The 16,563-nt window shown below is 35.6% G+C and overlaps 1 protein-coding gene across 1 annotated transcript in view; it reads right to left on the reverse strand.

Moving 5' to 3' along the window:
- The window catches only part of SMARCA5 (SNF2 related chromatin remodeling ATPase 5), a 48,558-nt gene that overhangs the window by 2,725 nt on the left and 29,270 nt on the right, over positions 1 to 16,563 (reverse strand). The window contains exons 10-22 of the mRNA XM_075543746.1: positions 14,223 to 14,332; positions 12,992 to 13,218; positions 10,902 to 11,023; positions 10,047 to 10,199; positions 9,101 to 9,233; positions 5,347 to 5,495; positions 4,668 to 4,787; positions 3,782 to 3,892; positions 3,357 to 3,470; positions 2,823 to 2,945; positions 2,084 to 2,216; positions 928 to 1,046; positions 316 to 528 (exon numbers count right to left, since the gene is read on the reverse strand). Coding sequence (XP_075399861.1) covers positions 316 to 528; positions 928 to 1,046; positions 2,084 to 2,216; positions 2,823 to 2,945; positions 3,357 to 3,470; positions 3,782 to 3,892; positions 4,668 to 4,787; positions 5,347 to 5,495; positions 9,101 to 9,233; positions 10,047 to 10,199; positions 10,902 to 11,023; positions 12,992 to 13,218; positions 14,223 to 14,332 — 1,827 coding nt within the window. The remainder of the gene's footprint in view (positions 1 to 315; positions 529 to 927; positions 1,047 to 2,083; positions 2,217 to 2,822; positions 2,946 to 3,356; positions 3,471 to 3,781; positions 3,893 to 4,667; positions 4,788 to 5,346; positions 5,496 to 9,100; positions 9,234 to 10,046; positions 10,200 to 10,901; positions 11,024 to 12,991; positions 13,219 to 14,222; positions 14,333 to 16,563) is intronic.

The following is a 16,563-nucleotide window of genomic DNA, read 5'->3' on the forward strand; positions in this document are numbered from 1 at the left end:
CGTACAACAGAAAAGTGGGTGATGGGAGATGTCGGACAGTGTAAGATATGACAAAATTTATAGATTACCAAGGTTTCATGAGGGAAGGAGGGTGGGGAGGGAGAGGAAAAATGAGCTGATACCAAGGGCTCAAGTAGAAAGCAACTGTTTTGAGAATGATGATGGCAACAAATGTACAAATGTGCTTGACACAATGGATGGATGTATGGATTGTGATAAGAGTTGTACAAGCCCCAATAACATGATATAAAAAAAAGTTAAGGAATAGCACCTGAACTCCTTCCTACATTCCACAAAAATGCTGCATGCACTTACCATAGCAGTTCTGGACTTAAGAAACCAGTCAAATCTGAACTGTGGAGAATTGCGAATACATTGTCGCAATTCATCGTAAACATTTTCTTTGTCGAATCCAAGCTTGTGAAGCATACAAATCAAAAACCGATCCTCTTCTTCAGTGTAGTTTTTTCCTTTGTTGGTACCATAGGATATTCTCAGCTGATGAAAAGGTGCTTTATACCGTCCAATCTATCAAATCAGATATTTTATTAAATAAAATACAAGTATTATGTAACCTATACCTCAATCTCAACTTTAACAAAATAAGCAATATTGTATTTCAAGTCAGAACTTTCAATTCAGTACACTGAAATTCCATTATATAAACTTTCTCCTGAAAAAAGCTGTTTAGTTTCTACCACTATGAAGATAAAGGTCATTTCCCTATATTTAGGAAAAGAGCTAAAACTAGTAATGCCTTTACAAAAAATAGCCTAATATGGCGATATACTCTGTTGAGAATAACTGTAGGGCTTTACTGTTTTGTTTTTAACTTTAGACCGCTTTTCCTTTTAAAAAGCTACTTTAATGCTTTATATTCACAGACAGGACTATTTTAACTGTTACATTTCGTAATAAGCACAGTACCTTCGTGTCAAGTGCTTTTTTGATACTAATTCTTCTCTGAATCCTTGCCTCTCCCCTTTCAATCTGAGCCATAATCTTCTCTATGTCCTGGAGTTCATTACATCTTTCCCAGAACACAGCTGTAAAGAGAGTAAAGGGGTTAGGGGGGAGGAATAATAAAAACTTTACTGGCTTGTTGTGTTAAGTGCTGTTGAGTTTTTCTGACTCTCAGCAACCCTTTGTTTAACAGAATGAGACACTGCCTGGTTGTCCCTTAAGCTGTCAATCTAACCATCAAGCAAGATGTCCTTTCCTATGCATTGGCCTCTCTTGATACCATGTCCAAAGTAAGACAAAGTCTTGCAATGATTGCGTCTAAAGAACATTCGAACTATACTTCTTCTATTAGTTCGTTCTTCTGTAGTCCATCTTATATTCCAATATCCTTTGCCAGCACCAAAATACAAATAGAATAATTCATGAATTTGGTATCCTGTCTAATATGATGTTGGTCCAGTTGTAAAGATTTGTGGTTGTTTGCTAACTGACCAATAGTTCAATCCGCTTAAGCATTGTGCCATCATCACCAGGATCAATTAAAGAACACTTTGTTCTTATACTCCAACCTCTCCTGCCATGTCCCTAGGTAATTATTAATCCAATTACTGAACCTGCATAGGGCTGACTATCCTGGATTTCATGTATCGAACAGACAGAGATCTAACAAGGAGCTCTGTCTTTGAAGCGTGATCCATACTGAAGCCTATAATCTCTGATCTTTACCAATAAGGACTTCACGTCCTCTTCACTTGCTGCAACCAAGGCAGTGGTTCTCAACACTCACCACAACACCGCACTTGACAATCCAACTAACATCAGGAAACACAGCCATGCAATAATTAAAGTCGTTCAAAAAAGGAGTGGAATGAGACCACAGTCATTCAGGTACCTATTGTTAATTCTCTTGACCAGAACTGGTTAGCTAGGGTTTTAAAAGAGCAAGCAATTATACCATTTTATGTAAGACATATTTTCTAATTGAAGTTTTAAAAGAAAAGCACAGAACAAAGCACAAAATTGCGTCAAAAATCGAGTTTCAGAGCAAGAAAATGTAACATTTTACTAAAGCTCAAAAGCCTGGTAAACATTCTTTAATCGATTAAAACAAATTAATTACCTGAGTATTCAATGACCTCCTCTGGAGTTTTTCCTTCTACTTCTCTTGCTATATTTTCAATATCATCACGACCCCACTTCTCATTAGCTTTGATAAACTGGTTAAAATCTCTTTTATTCCAGTTGGTAAACCCCTATGAAGAACAGAAACAGCATATTTTATTATAGAATCTTAAACACAGGGGGAGAGGAGGGCAGACATGGGATATATTTTGGTTCTAAGTATTATAGAAATAAATTTTCCAATGTTTCGAGGCAATCTTTTTTTTATTGATATTTTAAAATACTATTTTTTCCAAATAATAGATACTTTTGGCAATATATCAGTTAGATAACTAAACAATAAAACTGAGCGGGAAATAAAGTAAGGAAGATTGCTTGAAAAGGTGACTTTCAGGTTGGACTTCAAAAGATGAGTTTGTATAAGATACTAGCTAAATCAGAGCACACCAGAATACTACAATGTTGGCAATGTAGAAGATTCACTGCAAAGGAAAGATGGGAACATTGTAAGAAAAAGTTAATCAACAGAATACCTGCTTAACCAAGACCAGTAAAACTCTACAAACCTCCTGAACTGCCTAACTAGTGATTATATAAATGTGGCATTTACACACATCTTGAGGATTTTTGGCTCTAAATGTTCCAACTTTGAAACAAAAGCAGTGTAACTCCTCACACAATCGATCTGGCAGAGTGCCCTACAAAACTATTAAGTCTGTGTGGACTAAAAGTTGCACCTGTGTTAGAAGTTTCTCTTTTTCCTCTAACTCTTCATCATTAAGAGGTTCAGCCTCATCAATTTTAAGTTGTTCTTCTTTTTGTGCTTGTGCTGCATTTGGTAGGTCAGGATTTCGTGGCACCTAAAAAATATTTTTCTATGTTATCAAATCAGTAAACTTTTAGAGAATTTTACCATGAACTAAAATCCTCAACCAGTTATTTTAATACAACACACGTCTAATCAAATCATACCAAAAAAAAGCAGTGGGGCTTCAAAGGGTTCATTAAAAAAAAGAATTAAAGGGTAACACATTTCCCCCCAGCCTTTTCTAGTCCCCTTGTATTAACAGCAGCATTTATATTAAAAATAAACCAGATTTGGGTTTTCCCTCTCTCTTTAAAAGACTAACGGACACATGACATATCGTAAGGTAGAATGACTCACTGCCTTTATTCAGCTCAAAGGACTTAAAGATTCACAAGAATCAATCCTCATACCTCCACAATGGCGTATAAATAGGAAAGGACATGAAATAAAGCATTTCCAATACCTTGTACCCAATAGTTTTTCTGTAATATAGAATTTCTTTTTCCAATAATTCAAATAAACGTGGAGGAAAGAACTGGAAATCTTGGACATTCGGTTGCTTTGGAGGTCGAGGAGCCTAAAGAAAAATAAAACAGGATTTAAAAAAAAATTCTTTTACCTTAAATCTATTCCTAGTCATTTTCATTCTATCTATATAAACTATAATCACCTCTCAAAAAAATTGCATGCACTTTCTAATATAATGGAAATTATGTTAACTAAGCTTTTAGTGAGCACATAAATTAGTTTTAGAAAACTTCAACTAAAAACTGAATAGAAGAGTACACTCTAAGAAATCACGCAAAATGTCTTGGTCAGTAGGCTAATTTGATCATATGACTGTAAGAAAATGTACATACATTTCCATTTCTTTTGTTGTCAACATACCTTGGGTGCTTTAGGCTCACTAACTCGAAGAGCTTCCCTGAAATACGCATCAACAGCATAGTTGGCTTTTCTTTCTCGCTTAGGTGGTTCAATCCATTCTGTGAATGCAATCTAGCATGTGAAAAATAATTCAAATCAACTTATTACACATACTAGCAAGTTCTTAATTATGCATTAGAAGTGAGGGTTGTAAATGGAATATTCCCAAAAGATGACCACCAAGCTCTACAATAGAGATTAAGGTTCTATATTCAATAGCATATAGTTAACACATCTAGTGAAACGTATAGGCACTTACAGGTTTCTTAATCAAATAAAATATTCTACTGAGCTAAAAAAAAACTATACAATACATACTAAACATTTATTAGAAGACATAGGTACACAATGAGCTTCCAAAAAAGAAAACAGAAAATTTCCATCAAATTATTGGAAGTCCCCCTAACACATGTCTTAACTTAATAAGAAAAATCCTAAGTAGGTAAGACTATTTTTCCTTTTACCTTGTAGGTATTTTCTAGTGTCTCTGTATGTTAACAAATTGTGTTTATGAAATTAGGAAAATTTCCCCTACCATCAATTCTGCTATAAGGGAAAAAAAAAAATCTACTAAGGCTGTAAAAAACTTTTTGCCAGCAATTTTGATTTTCAAATATTCTAAATAATTATATTTGTCCCACAAAATTACACAAACTTCAAATAATTTCAAAGCTTATAAATTAAAATGCAGCCTTTAGTTTTAAATAAAATTAAATTCTCTTTCTCATATATAAACAGATGATGGATGTTTTCCACAATTTACAAGGTAGTTATTATACCATGTATTTAAATTCTAGGTTTCCGGTAAACTAAAAACTAACATAATCAAAACCTCTTCCTAGCATACCTTTTGTTTTTCTCTATAGTCTTCTCCTTCAAAGTTATACACACTGGATTCTGTATCCATCGTAAAGTTTCTAAGTGAGCTTTCACCCATCTTGGAGAGCTTTTCATTCATCTCTGCAGTCTAGAAACATAAGAAACACCTTATTGGACTTTTAAAAGGCCATAAACACACTACTCAAAAAATGTCTTTAGAGTACACAAATGCCTTTTTTTAGTGGAATATTATCTATTACTGGCACATCAAAATATTTCCTCACACAGTTCTGTTAGGAAACAACTTAAAAGAATTATCATTTATGTCACAGCAAAGGAGGCAAGAAGCCCCTGAAACAACCCAAAAAGCAGACCAAGGAAATGAACGAGGAAGATAAGACTTACAAGCAGAAACAGAACGAGCAGAAGAGACTCAAGGGGCTAAAAGTGAAAACCATGGGGAAGGACCCTCTGGCCCCAGGTGGAATGAAGAAATCTGGCAAAAAGTCAGCTGTTCTTGGTGACTGGGGCAATGATGACCCTTGATTCCATTCCTGTGTAAACATCTAGATTCCCTGCTAGAACAGAGTGACTCCAGTCCAGAATCCTGCCCGAGCCATGATTCAGTCTTTGCTATGCCCAGAATTCTGTACCATCTGGAATTAAAGCAACTAAATTGAAAAAAAAAAAAGTATTATGCACTTTACCTTCTTTGCACCTCTTTCCAAAATACCATCAATATCCTCATCAGTGATCTCACTTTCCTTTGAAGCAAATACATGTGTTGCCCCATGTCGAATCATCTGAAGCATTTCATCCTTCCCAATTTTGTTCAGATTCTGATCCACAAGCCTTCCTGAAAAAATCATTGTATTGTATATTAATCAAGTAGAGTTTTATTAGCAAGTAGTAGCTTCTATCATTTGTTTATTTTCATCTGATCACTGAATTTTTACGCAAATTTTTTTACCATTTTATTGGGGGCTCATACAACTCTTATCATAATCCATACATATACATACATCAATTGTATAAAGCACATCTGTACATTCTTTGCCCTCATCATTTTCAAAGCATTTGCTCTCCATTTAAGCCCTTTGCATCAGGTCCTCTTTTTTTTTCCCTCCCTCCCCGCTACCCCCTCCCTCATGTGCCCTTGGTAATTTATGCATCGTTATTTTGTCATATCTTGCCCTATCCGGAGTCTCCCTTCCCCCCTTCTCTGCCGTCCATCTCCCAGGGAGGAGGTCACATGTGGATCCTTGTAATCAGTTCCCTCTTTCCAACCTACTCACCCTCTACTCTCCCAGTATCGCCCCTCACACCCCTGGTCCTGAAGGGATCATCCACCTTGCATTCCCTGTGCCTCCAGCTCCCATATGCACCAGTGTACAACCTCTGCCCTATCCAGTCCTGCAAGGCAGAATTCGGATCATGGTAGTTGGGAGGAGGACGCATCCAGGATGTGGGGGAAAGCTGTGTTCTTCATTGGTACTACCTCGCACCCTAATTAACCCATCTCCTCTCCTAAACCCCTCTATGAGGGGATCTCCAGTGGCCGACAAATGGGCTTTGGGTCTCCAGTGTGCACTTCCCCCTTCATTCACTATGGTATAAACACATACACACACACACATATATTTACACAAAATTTAATGCCAATTTTTCAGGTGATAAGCTTCTTAATATTTCAAAAACTACATAATGGGTTGATTGTAATATTGTCACAATGAAATTTTTTTTTTCACCTGAGGTGGTTATAATTTGGGATATTTGAAAATCAAAGTTCTTGGTAAGAAATGATTAAAAGTATTTTCCCATAAGTGGAAACAACATAAATCAGTATAAGAAGCTTCTGGTGAGTACAAAAGATGTCAAAGTTAATACTCCTGAAATAAAATTTTAATTCATTCCAAATTTAAGTACAAAATAAAAGCTTCATACTGCCAAATATTATGAAAGAATTGTAACATACCACATTAATTCCTGGATTAAGTAAAACTCTCAAAAGCTTATTTGGATTATAAAATAAAATCAGCACTAGTAAATTAAGATCAAGTGAGCAAGAATTTGGTCAATTCTTTACATGTATTAAAAAATAAAAACATCTTGATGTGTGTATATGCATGGATTGTGTTGAGTTGTATGAGCCCCTAATAAAATGTTTTTAAAAAAATAAATAAAATAAAAACATCAAAACAGCCGAAAACAAAAAACACAGCACAACCTAACATTCATGACTTTCGATGTGAAGATATATCCACAGAATGTATTTTTTTTAATTTAATCATTTTATTGGGGGCTCATACAATTCTTATCACAATCCATACATCCATCCATTGTGTCAAGCACATTTGTACATTTGTTGCCATCATCATTCTCAAAACATTTGCCTTCTATTTCTATGAACTAAACACTGCCTTATTATCAAAGTGCTTTTAAAGAAACTAGTTCTCTGTTGGGCAAGAAGAGTCTTTCAGAAACACAGTGTTTCGGGGTACAGGCTGTTGGATTTTTAAGTATGCCTCCTATTGAACCAGGAGCTAACTGCAGTATAAACAATGGACAGGTGACTTGACCTCTTGACTGCTCTGCTTCTGATGCCAACTCTCAAGCTGGCATAAAAAAGCTTTAAAAGAGACAATGAATGTATTACACCGTCGGGCACACAACAATCATTTGATACTATAAGCTTTCACTAACAGAAACTATTAAGAACTTATTGGTATTCAGACCTGTGGCTAACACTATGAATGACATCATGGGCTACCATTTGGTTGCCAAAATTAACACAAAGGAAATACATTTCAGCTTTATAGACAAACATGCAGACAACCATGCAACAGAAGAGTGGTCAATGGGTACTGAAGTTCCTGGCGCCCAACCCACTTTTGCATTACCTATACTATTGCACACTTTAACTTCCATAAAACAAATGGTGTCTTCCTTAAAAGTGAATTTAAAAGGAGACCTTGATGTTTCCTTCAATTAATCCAAAATAATAGCCCCATTTCCACCCTTTGCTATGTGTCCAGATGATTCTAACTCAGAGACCCTGTCTGACAGAGGGACTATCCTGCAGGAAGAGACTGCCCTGCGGGGTTTCGGGCTCTGAGTCTACAAGCCGCACAGCCTCCTCGCTCTGCTGAGCAAACATAACCGTAAGAGTCTAACATTTCGCCCACTATTCCAGCAGGGTTCCTTCTCACAAGTGTTAGCCCTACTTACATATCTGATTAGTCCGTGTCCCCTCCTAATGCAGACACCATAGAAGTAAAAGCACTTATTTTGTTCACCTTAACACTCTCAGCATCAAGTCACAGGCACCTGGCTGGCTGCTTACTGAATAATCACTTTTTTTAAAAAGCAAAATCACACTTTTGCATTTTTTATTTCTTCAGCATTCCCCAGAACTCAGTAAATGTAATGTGTTTCTTTGTAACCTGTTAGCTTCCTAATAAACCCCATCATTCTGAGTACTGTCTACAAGCTCTATGGCAATTACAAAGAATTACTGAACCCAGCATTAATGTGCTGTGGGAAGGGCAATTGGTGTTAAGTGGTACAGAAGTTGGGCATAGCTGACCTCAACCTCATTTAAGAACTAGCAGTTGATGCTAAAGATGGTGACTCTTCTTCCACAAATGAAGTGAGGTGATCAAATATCACCTCCATCATCACACTTTTTCATACTAGAAATTTAGTTATTGTTTAAATATTATCCCTTTTATCCTAAAAACATATCCTAAATGGTGGGCTAAATGATGAACGAATGAGCTGTTATCTGCAAGCACAGTGGTGCAAAGCCATCAGCTGCTCCACAGAAGAAAAGCTGTCTGTTCTCATACAAATCCAAAGGAGATGGAAGAGTGAGGATCAATGTGATGTTGTTGCTCAGTAGTAACTATGAGACAGAGTGAAGGAGCCAAGCTGAGGCCAGAGACCAAGGTAAGGAAACCAGGAGATGAACAGAGAGTAGAGACCAGGGAGGCAGAGGCCCAGGGGCCATGTGATTGAGAGGCTGAGGACTCAAGAGAGTTGGATGTTGACTGAGGAGAGGTGTTGTGTGGATCAATGACGGTATCCTTACTGTTTAGAGATCCTGACTTTTGGCAACCTATTAATTCCCCTAATAAACTCCTTCATTTGGGGAGTGGAAAAAAAATCAACTCTGACAGCAGATATGGTGGGGGGGGAGACACACACTTTCTTCTCGTTTTAGAGATGAGTGTAATGGGCTGAAATAAGCAAAAAGAGGGACTGCTAACTTATAGAGCCAATACTCAAAAGTCAACATTCCTGACCCTGCCACACTTTTATTAACAAACTAAGCTTTGTAATACAAATGTTAGCTACTAGCTTACCTGATTCAAGAAGATGCCTTCATAACAAAAACTCCTAAACTAGCACCCCCACCAATTTATCATTCCAACTTGGTAAAATGTTTAAGTTAAGGCTCACCTTGTTGAATGACTATTGAATCCAGTCTAAGTTTCATCTCGGCACGTTCCACTATCCTTTCTTCTACAGTGTTGTCAGTGATAAATCGGAACACTCTCACTGTCTTGGTTTGTCCGATTCTGTGTGCTCGGTCCTAGACAGTCAACCATGTTATTTTGAATATAGTCTAAAAACTTAGTAATTCTCACATGCATACATTCAAATTATTTTCAAGCATAAAACATTTTTAAAATTTTGTTAACAAAGTAGCAATAAAAATATAAGAAAAAATTGTTTGTAACTTTGGGTTTATTTATATTCACTATTTTTCTACCTAATTCAAGCCTAAATTATGACCTAACCTTCAAAAGTCCTCACATTTAACTACATGCAAGTATTCAAAATAATTTTCATTTTCTATTTAACTTCTGGTAAGTCGACAAATTTTATTACTAAAAATAGCCCTCGTTTTAAATAATAGATGAACCATGAGCTAAGTCATTTAAGTTCTGATATTAATTTATAGATCATAAATTTTCTCAACCCAATATAAAAATTAGTTCCCTGATCTGGCCACATATGGGCACACATTTTAAGCATGTAATACATGGCAGGCAAGCTAATTGCTTAGCAAGCCCATTTCCTTTCCCCTTGGAATACAACTATACAGACCATTTAACAATTTCCTTGCAGTCAGTTACGCTCTATGAGAACGCTTTCCGGTTTGACACATTTAAAAACAAAATTAGACAACCCTCAAGTGACATAAGAGATGTTAAAAGAAAAGCCCAGCATTCTAAAATATGGCCTAGCTATAAGATGGAAGTATCCTGATGTGGATGAAAACCACCTTCAAAGTAGTCACTGGAAAGAAATATTAGGGGAGAGAAAAGACTACTGGGTTAAATCACTTGTATTTGGATATTTTCTAATTAACTCTAAAACTTATTTATCTGCGATCTCTTACCATAGCCTGAAGATCTACTTGGGGATTCCAATCTGAATCATACAAAATTACAACATCAGCAGTAGCAAGATTGATGCCAAGACCACCGGCCCGCGTGCTTAGCATGAAAACAAACTTTGTGCTGTTTGGCTCATTATATGCATTGATGGAATCCTATGTATAAAAAATAAAACAAGTGTCAGAAAATTACTTCAACTGATTTTTAAATTGTTTTTCATTATTTATGAAAGATGTATTTATATTACTAAAGAGGACAAAAATATTCATTGAAAAATTATTTTACTTAACAAGAACTCAGACCTTGTAATTGGAGTACAAGATAGCTCTTTCAAAGTCAATAGATTGCCTCATATACCTGTAATAATTAGTTAGGAAATGAATAAAAAAATGTCTCAGTCAAAAAAACAAAATCAATAAAAAGTAAAATATCATTTTTTTAAAAATGCATTATTAATTGGAAGTTAAAACATATATCCTATCATTCCATAGTTCAATCGCATCAAGCAGAATTATACAATTGCTACCACTATCAGTTTCCATATATTCTTTTTCTTACTACTCTTTGACATCGTCTACCTCTCCCACTCCTACCCTCCCTGACCAATCCCTTATTCTACTTGCTGTCCCTATAAGTTCATCAATTCTGGGTTTCATATACCGAAAAAAAGAGCAAATAACACAGATTTCTTAAGGGCGACCTCAGTGATATAACATCTCTGAGATATTATCCTAATAAGAACAAACAAAAATGCAGAAAATGCCAAAAACCAGATCAGGTCCAGCATGCAGAGAAGGGATCAACAGACAAAGTTTTAACTGTTCAAGTCAGATTCATATCCTCTGATTTTTACTCACTTGTCTCTCATCATGGGGTGTCTGCCCATCCAATCTGCAATATTCATAATTTCTCCACATGCAATAATCTTCCAAAATATCCAACACTCTTGTCATCTGACTAAAGATTAGTACTCGTGAACCTGTTAATATAATATCTCATTACAGAGGCTTCAAAAGTAGAAAATCTTATTTAAAAGTATATGGTTAACCAAATTACCTCCTATTTCCAAATTACTCAATTACAAAGGGAAAAAATCTGTATTGATTATCCAAGTGTGTCATTCTTTACCACTTTCCCCACTCTGGCATAAAAAGGGTACTGTTTTTATAGCACACTCAGGTAAAATGAAGGCTATCTGCCTCCTACCTCTCATAAGCCCGAAGACACATTATACTCTTACTCACATACATTGTCTCTCCCCGTCCTCGCACCACTACCACGCCCTTCTGTGACATTGCTTCCTTACTCATTCCCCAATACACGCCCATATGCCCGTTTTGTCATCTACTTCTGTGCCTGATATCTAAACAACTTACCATTCATTTATCTGTCATAATGGAAATGATTCAACACCACTCATTTTCCAGCCAGCTTTGTGAAATGATCCTGTCTTAGCGGCTTCAGTTGACAATCTGACTGTCCCACCTTCTCATACCCCAAATGCATGAGAATGAATGTTCGATAATCTCTTTTCCCTAGAGAGTTCAGTGTATCTTTCAATAAACATAAATTTTTTTCCTATGAAATAAATAGGTTCCTGCCACTCTTCCTCACCAAATGAGCTTTTCTTTAATTTCCAAGGTGCTTTTGAAATTATAGTCACATGAATAAGTATCTTAAAAAAAAACTAATTTACTGATAACTCTTATAACATGGTTTTGATAGCCAACATCCTAGAAGACATTCCTGTATTGGTATAAAATATACATAGAAACAGAAAACTTTGAGATCCGATTCTATACTGGTTTCTTATTATAAAAATCACTGGGACTTTAAAATGTCACAATATATAAAAGTTTAAGATTTTATGTGAGTATACATGTATATAAAGGGACTTTCAACAATTTCATGGAAAAATGAAAAGGATGACAATTTTTCCATAAGCTTTTTGAAGCTCTCTTGTATGTGTTATCTATGTGTATATAATCTGAGGTGGCTTCAAAAGGTCATAGAAAAGAGAACTTAAAAAATAATATACCAGTAATCTTTCCAGAAACTTTTTGAAGCATCCACATATATGTAGTGTTTAACGTATGACTGACTGGTATTTGGGGTTTGGTTTAATGTAAATATTATAAATAATATATAGTACATAAAACACTGCAACAGTAATTTACTAATGTCTTGTAATTCTCAAACCACCTCCCAAAGACATTAAAAACATGTATTTCCACTGAGTAAAAGGCACTAGTAATAAAAATTTAAAACTTAAAATAAAAGAGTATTCGACTACCTCAAAACAGACTTATAATGGAATTGTCAAAACAGAACTCCATTGTGAAGATGAGCTACCTATGTGTTTGTGTGCATACTGAAGTGGTTATCGATGCCTTCGTATCTCTTTCTAGTTCATAAGAATTTAAAATGATAAATTATTCATGCATGAAATATATGAGATTTGTTGCAAAATAACCTGGGAAGAAGGATCTAGGCACAGTATAGAAAAAATTAGGTTTGCTATGAGCACACAGGTAATGACTGATGCTGGCTTCATACTATGTTCCTTCAATGATCACATCTCTAAAGATACTTTTCTATAATTACACCACACACATACCATTCTCTTACAAAGAGTTAGAATGTTATAAATTTTGTAAGACTTGGGTCTGCACACGGTAGTTAATTTAGTAAAAAATATATGTGACTATTCTAGAAACAATGCCGTGAGCACATATACCGTTGTCTAATAAAGGATATTAGAACTACGTGGATCCAAAAAGTGGTCTAGGCATTTTATGACAAAAAGCCGAGATAATAAACAATTTAAAGGTCTCTCCCATTTAGTTTTATAACGAGTAAAAGTAATCACTTCAAATATGTAGTGCCTTCTTTAACATTAGAATTTTTAGTTGTCATTACTTCCCAGTTGTGACTATAACATGGATACCTTGTTCTTTCAATTTGGGGAGCAGCTTGTCCAACACCACCATTTTGCCACTGTTGGTAACTAGATGCATATCTGTTGTGTATGGTGGACCAGGTTCAGCTCCATCAAAGAGATAGGGATGATTACAGCATTTCCTCAGCTGCATCAGGATATTCAACAGTCTCATTTTGTCCATCTTCCCTGCAGAGTTCAATATATCTATATCCTTCATCAAAATTCGAGTATACCTATTGAAAAGAAAAGTACTTTAAAGTACTCAGTCTCTGAACAGGCCTTGTCACTTTACATAATAAATCACCTTTCTACCTCAACCCCACAGACCTGGAATAAACAAATCATCAACTTCTAATCCCTCTTTCCACCTCAACCTGAAATACCTTTTGAGGGGTTTTGGGATTTAGACAATCATTTTACGGGAATAAGATATCTATCTCAATCCAGTTAAACCTTGAAACTTTTGAACAAAACCTTAGCAATACATGCTTCAACACCTCAAATCATGGATGTACAAAATACTGTTCTAGGCAGGCCTTTCCGACCAAACCAAAATTCACTGTTATCTAGTCAATTCTGACTCATGGCGTTGTTTAAGACAAGCAAGACGGCCCTATGACTTTCTGAGATGAACTCTTCACAGGGGAAGAATGTTAGCTCTCTCCTACAGAGCACCTCGTGGTTTCAAATTGCTGCCCTAGGTTAGCAGCCCAATGAGGAACCCACTATCTTATCAGGGCCCCTTTCCAACATAGCTCTAATTAAAAAGTTCATCGGTACGTTTACCTAAAGAAAGAAGTAAATGTCTTCCATTAGCACTGACTGTGTCGTAGTTCAGTATTTTAGAGCCAGAGGAAGCCTAATAATCTTTGCCTCCCAGTAGGCCTTCAAACACAGTATTTTGAAGGCATGTAAAGCAGCCCAACTTTTACAGTAATCCTTCTGTTACAGCCTAACAACCCCAATCTCTTAAAATGATCTATCCAAATCAAGTAGGGAATGGAATATATTTTCAATGTGGTATGAAAGGTACAGAGTAGAGTGGCTGTGATTTCTCCACTTTGGAGCACAGTATACTTATTCTATATATTGATAAAAATTAAGGGAGAGCACAAAGATAATAAGAACAAAAAGGGAATTAATAAGTTTGACTTATTTACGAGACTATTTAATATAAGCTTCCATGAACATACAAATGAAAGTTGGTTATAACACTTTCAACATCTCAATGACATACCATTCCCTTTGCATTTTGCTGAGACCCACATAGATTTTTACTTCCTTCTTTGGAGGCAAACTTTTTTCAACATCAGCCTTGATTCGGCGGAGGAGGAATGGACGTAAAACCTTAAAGGAGGTAAAATAAGACATGACTTCAATGAAATGCAAATTACCTGAGGAACTAAAGTCTTTCAAATACATGAATGTCCTTTCAAGTTATTTCTTCTATAATGAGTATGGATTTTTATATTACTCATAAAATGTTAAAGCATACATTTTATTAGAAACAAAGTTTTCATCATTTAATGCCTTTTAGGTTTAAAGCTAACAACTAGCATACAGATTACCAAACATAATAAATAGCTGGGCCTACATAAGGGATGCAACATTTGTCGAATTTACTATTTCTTTGAAAACTAACATATACCCATACAAAATAGACGTATAGAATAAAAAATTTAAAATGCCCATGTGACCTCATCTAGACAAACACCCAGAAGTTTTTCCTGTGCTCCTTTCATCTGCTACCTTCTTTTTCCTACCCAGGGGACAGCAAGTCTTACTTTAAACCATACATTAGCTCTGCTATTTTTAACGTTACAATATTATCTCTGGCTTCTTTATGCCTAGCCTTTTATTCAATATTTATCAGACATACTAATGCTATGTGTAGTTCATGAATATTCATAAATAGTACATTTTAAAGTACCTGCAAAACTAAAAATTTATGCCATGTTTTGTTCTCACATCGGATGACTGTATCACCAAAGAAAGCAACACCAAAATTAAAAATTGGTGGCAAAAATAACCACACACACATGCAAGAAAGGTAATCTAGCCAACAACCAACTTCTGAGTGAAGACCTTCAGCTACATTGGCTCTTTCAAAATTATTCAGCTAAATGCAGCTAAAACAAACTCAGATGAATACAGCAAAGACACTAGCCAGCCAACCCACAAAACGTGAAGTTGTTTTAAAATCTAAGCTACCAGTTTTTGTTTCAGAGGAAGGGCTGAAAGGGTCACTGGGGATAAGTATCAGACACAGTTATTGGCTGCATTACGACCTCTAACTCACGCAAATTTATGAGGAACTATTTTATCATAAGACCACAAAAGCTAATGAAGGAGTTCAGAGTAAAAAGCAGAGCAGAGTAAAAGAGGCATGACTCTACCCTAAATTGAAAAGCTCCTTGCTACCTAGCTCTGATTAAAATAAACAGCAATGGCGTAATTGATGAATTCTGTTGAGTGGGTTGTCTGGTTTCTTTGCTCTATGTGTTGTTGTTAGGTGCCACTGAGCTGGTTCTGACCCATATCGACTCTATAGACACCAGATATAAACATTGCAGGGGGCCTTTCGATTGCTCCTAGCCTGAGGCAAAAGACATCATGCTTGGTAAAGTGAAGTGGCAGCAAAAAGAGATGACCCTCAATCAGATGGGTTGAAACCACATACCTACCAATTTATTAAAAAAAGAGAAATGAAGTGAAAAATTAAGAATGAAAAACTAAGTTCTGTCTAATTACTCACCCACAAAACTATATATACATATTCCACAATCCTTCGAATAAATCTAAATGGTATCCATAGATGCTTAAATGCCATCCAAATGGAAATAAAGGTACCTAAGAGATTATGACCTAACTTCAAAAAATTAACAAAACTAAATTTCAGTACATAAAAAATGCTTAAAGCAATTTAAAATTAATTTACCTTGAAAAAATGTGTTCAAAAATTTAATTTCCCCTATTTATGTTTCCCTGCTAGAGGTACAAAAACAACCATCTGTATATTATCAGTCTAGTAGGAAAAACACTTATGAATCAATCATTTCAATGCTCTTTATAAAGTCCTGTAATGTTTAAATGTCCAGAATAAACTGAAAAGGCATTACCAACAGTCTAGGGATAAGTATTATGAAAGCTGGCAAGGGGATTCTAGCCATCGCAAAAATAGTAAAAAAACCAAAACAAAACAAAAAAACAAGCTGATACCAAGGGCTCAAAAGAAAGTACATGTTTAAGAATGAGTGATGGCAATATATGTACAAATATGCTTGATACAATTGATGCATGGATTGTTATAAGAGTTGTAAGAGCCCCCAATAAAATGATGTTTTCATTTTAAAAACTGCAAAGAAGGAACCCAAGTGGAAGGTGAATTATGAGAGTGACGAGTGCAACGAATGTATAAGGGTGCTTTGCTCATTTGATGTATGTACAGATTGTGATAAGAGCCTTATGAGCCCCAATAAAAAGATTTTAAAAAAAAGAAAAGAAAATGAGTAGGGCAAAGAATGTACGGATGTGCTTTATACAATTGATGTATGTATATGTATGGATTGTGATAAGAG

Source organism: Tenrec ecaudatus, chromosome 3, assembly GCF_050624435.1.
Source record: "Tenrec ecaudatus isolate mTenEca1 chromosome 3, mTenEca1.hap1, whole genome shotgun sequence".
NCBI lineage: Eukaryota > Metazoa > Chordata > Mammalia > Afrosoricida > Tenrecidae > Tenrec > Tenrec ecaudatus.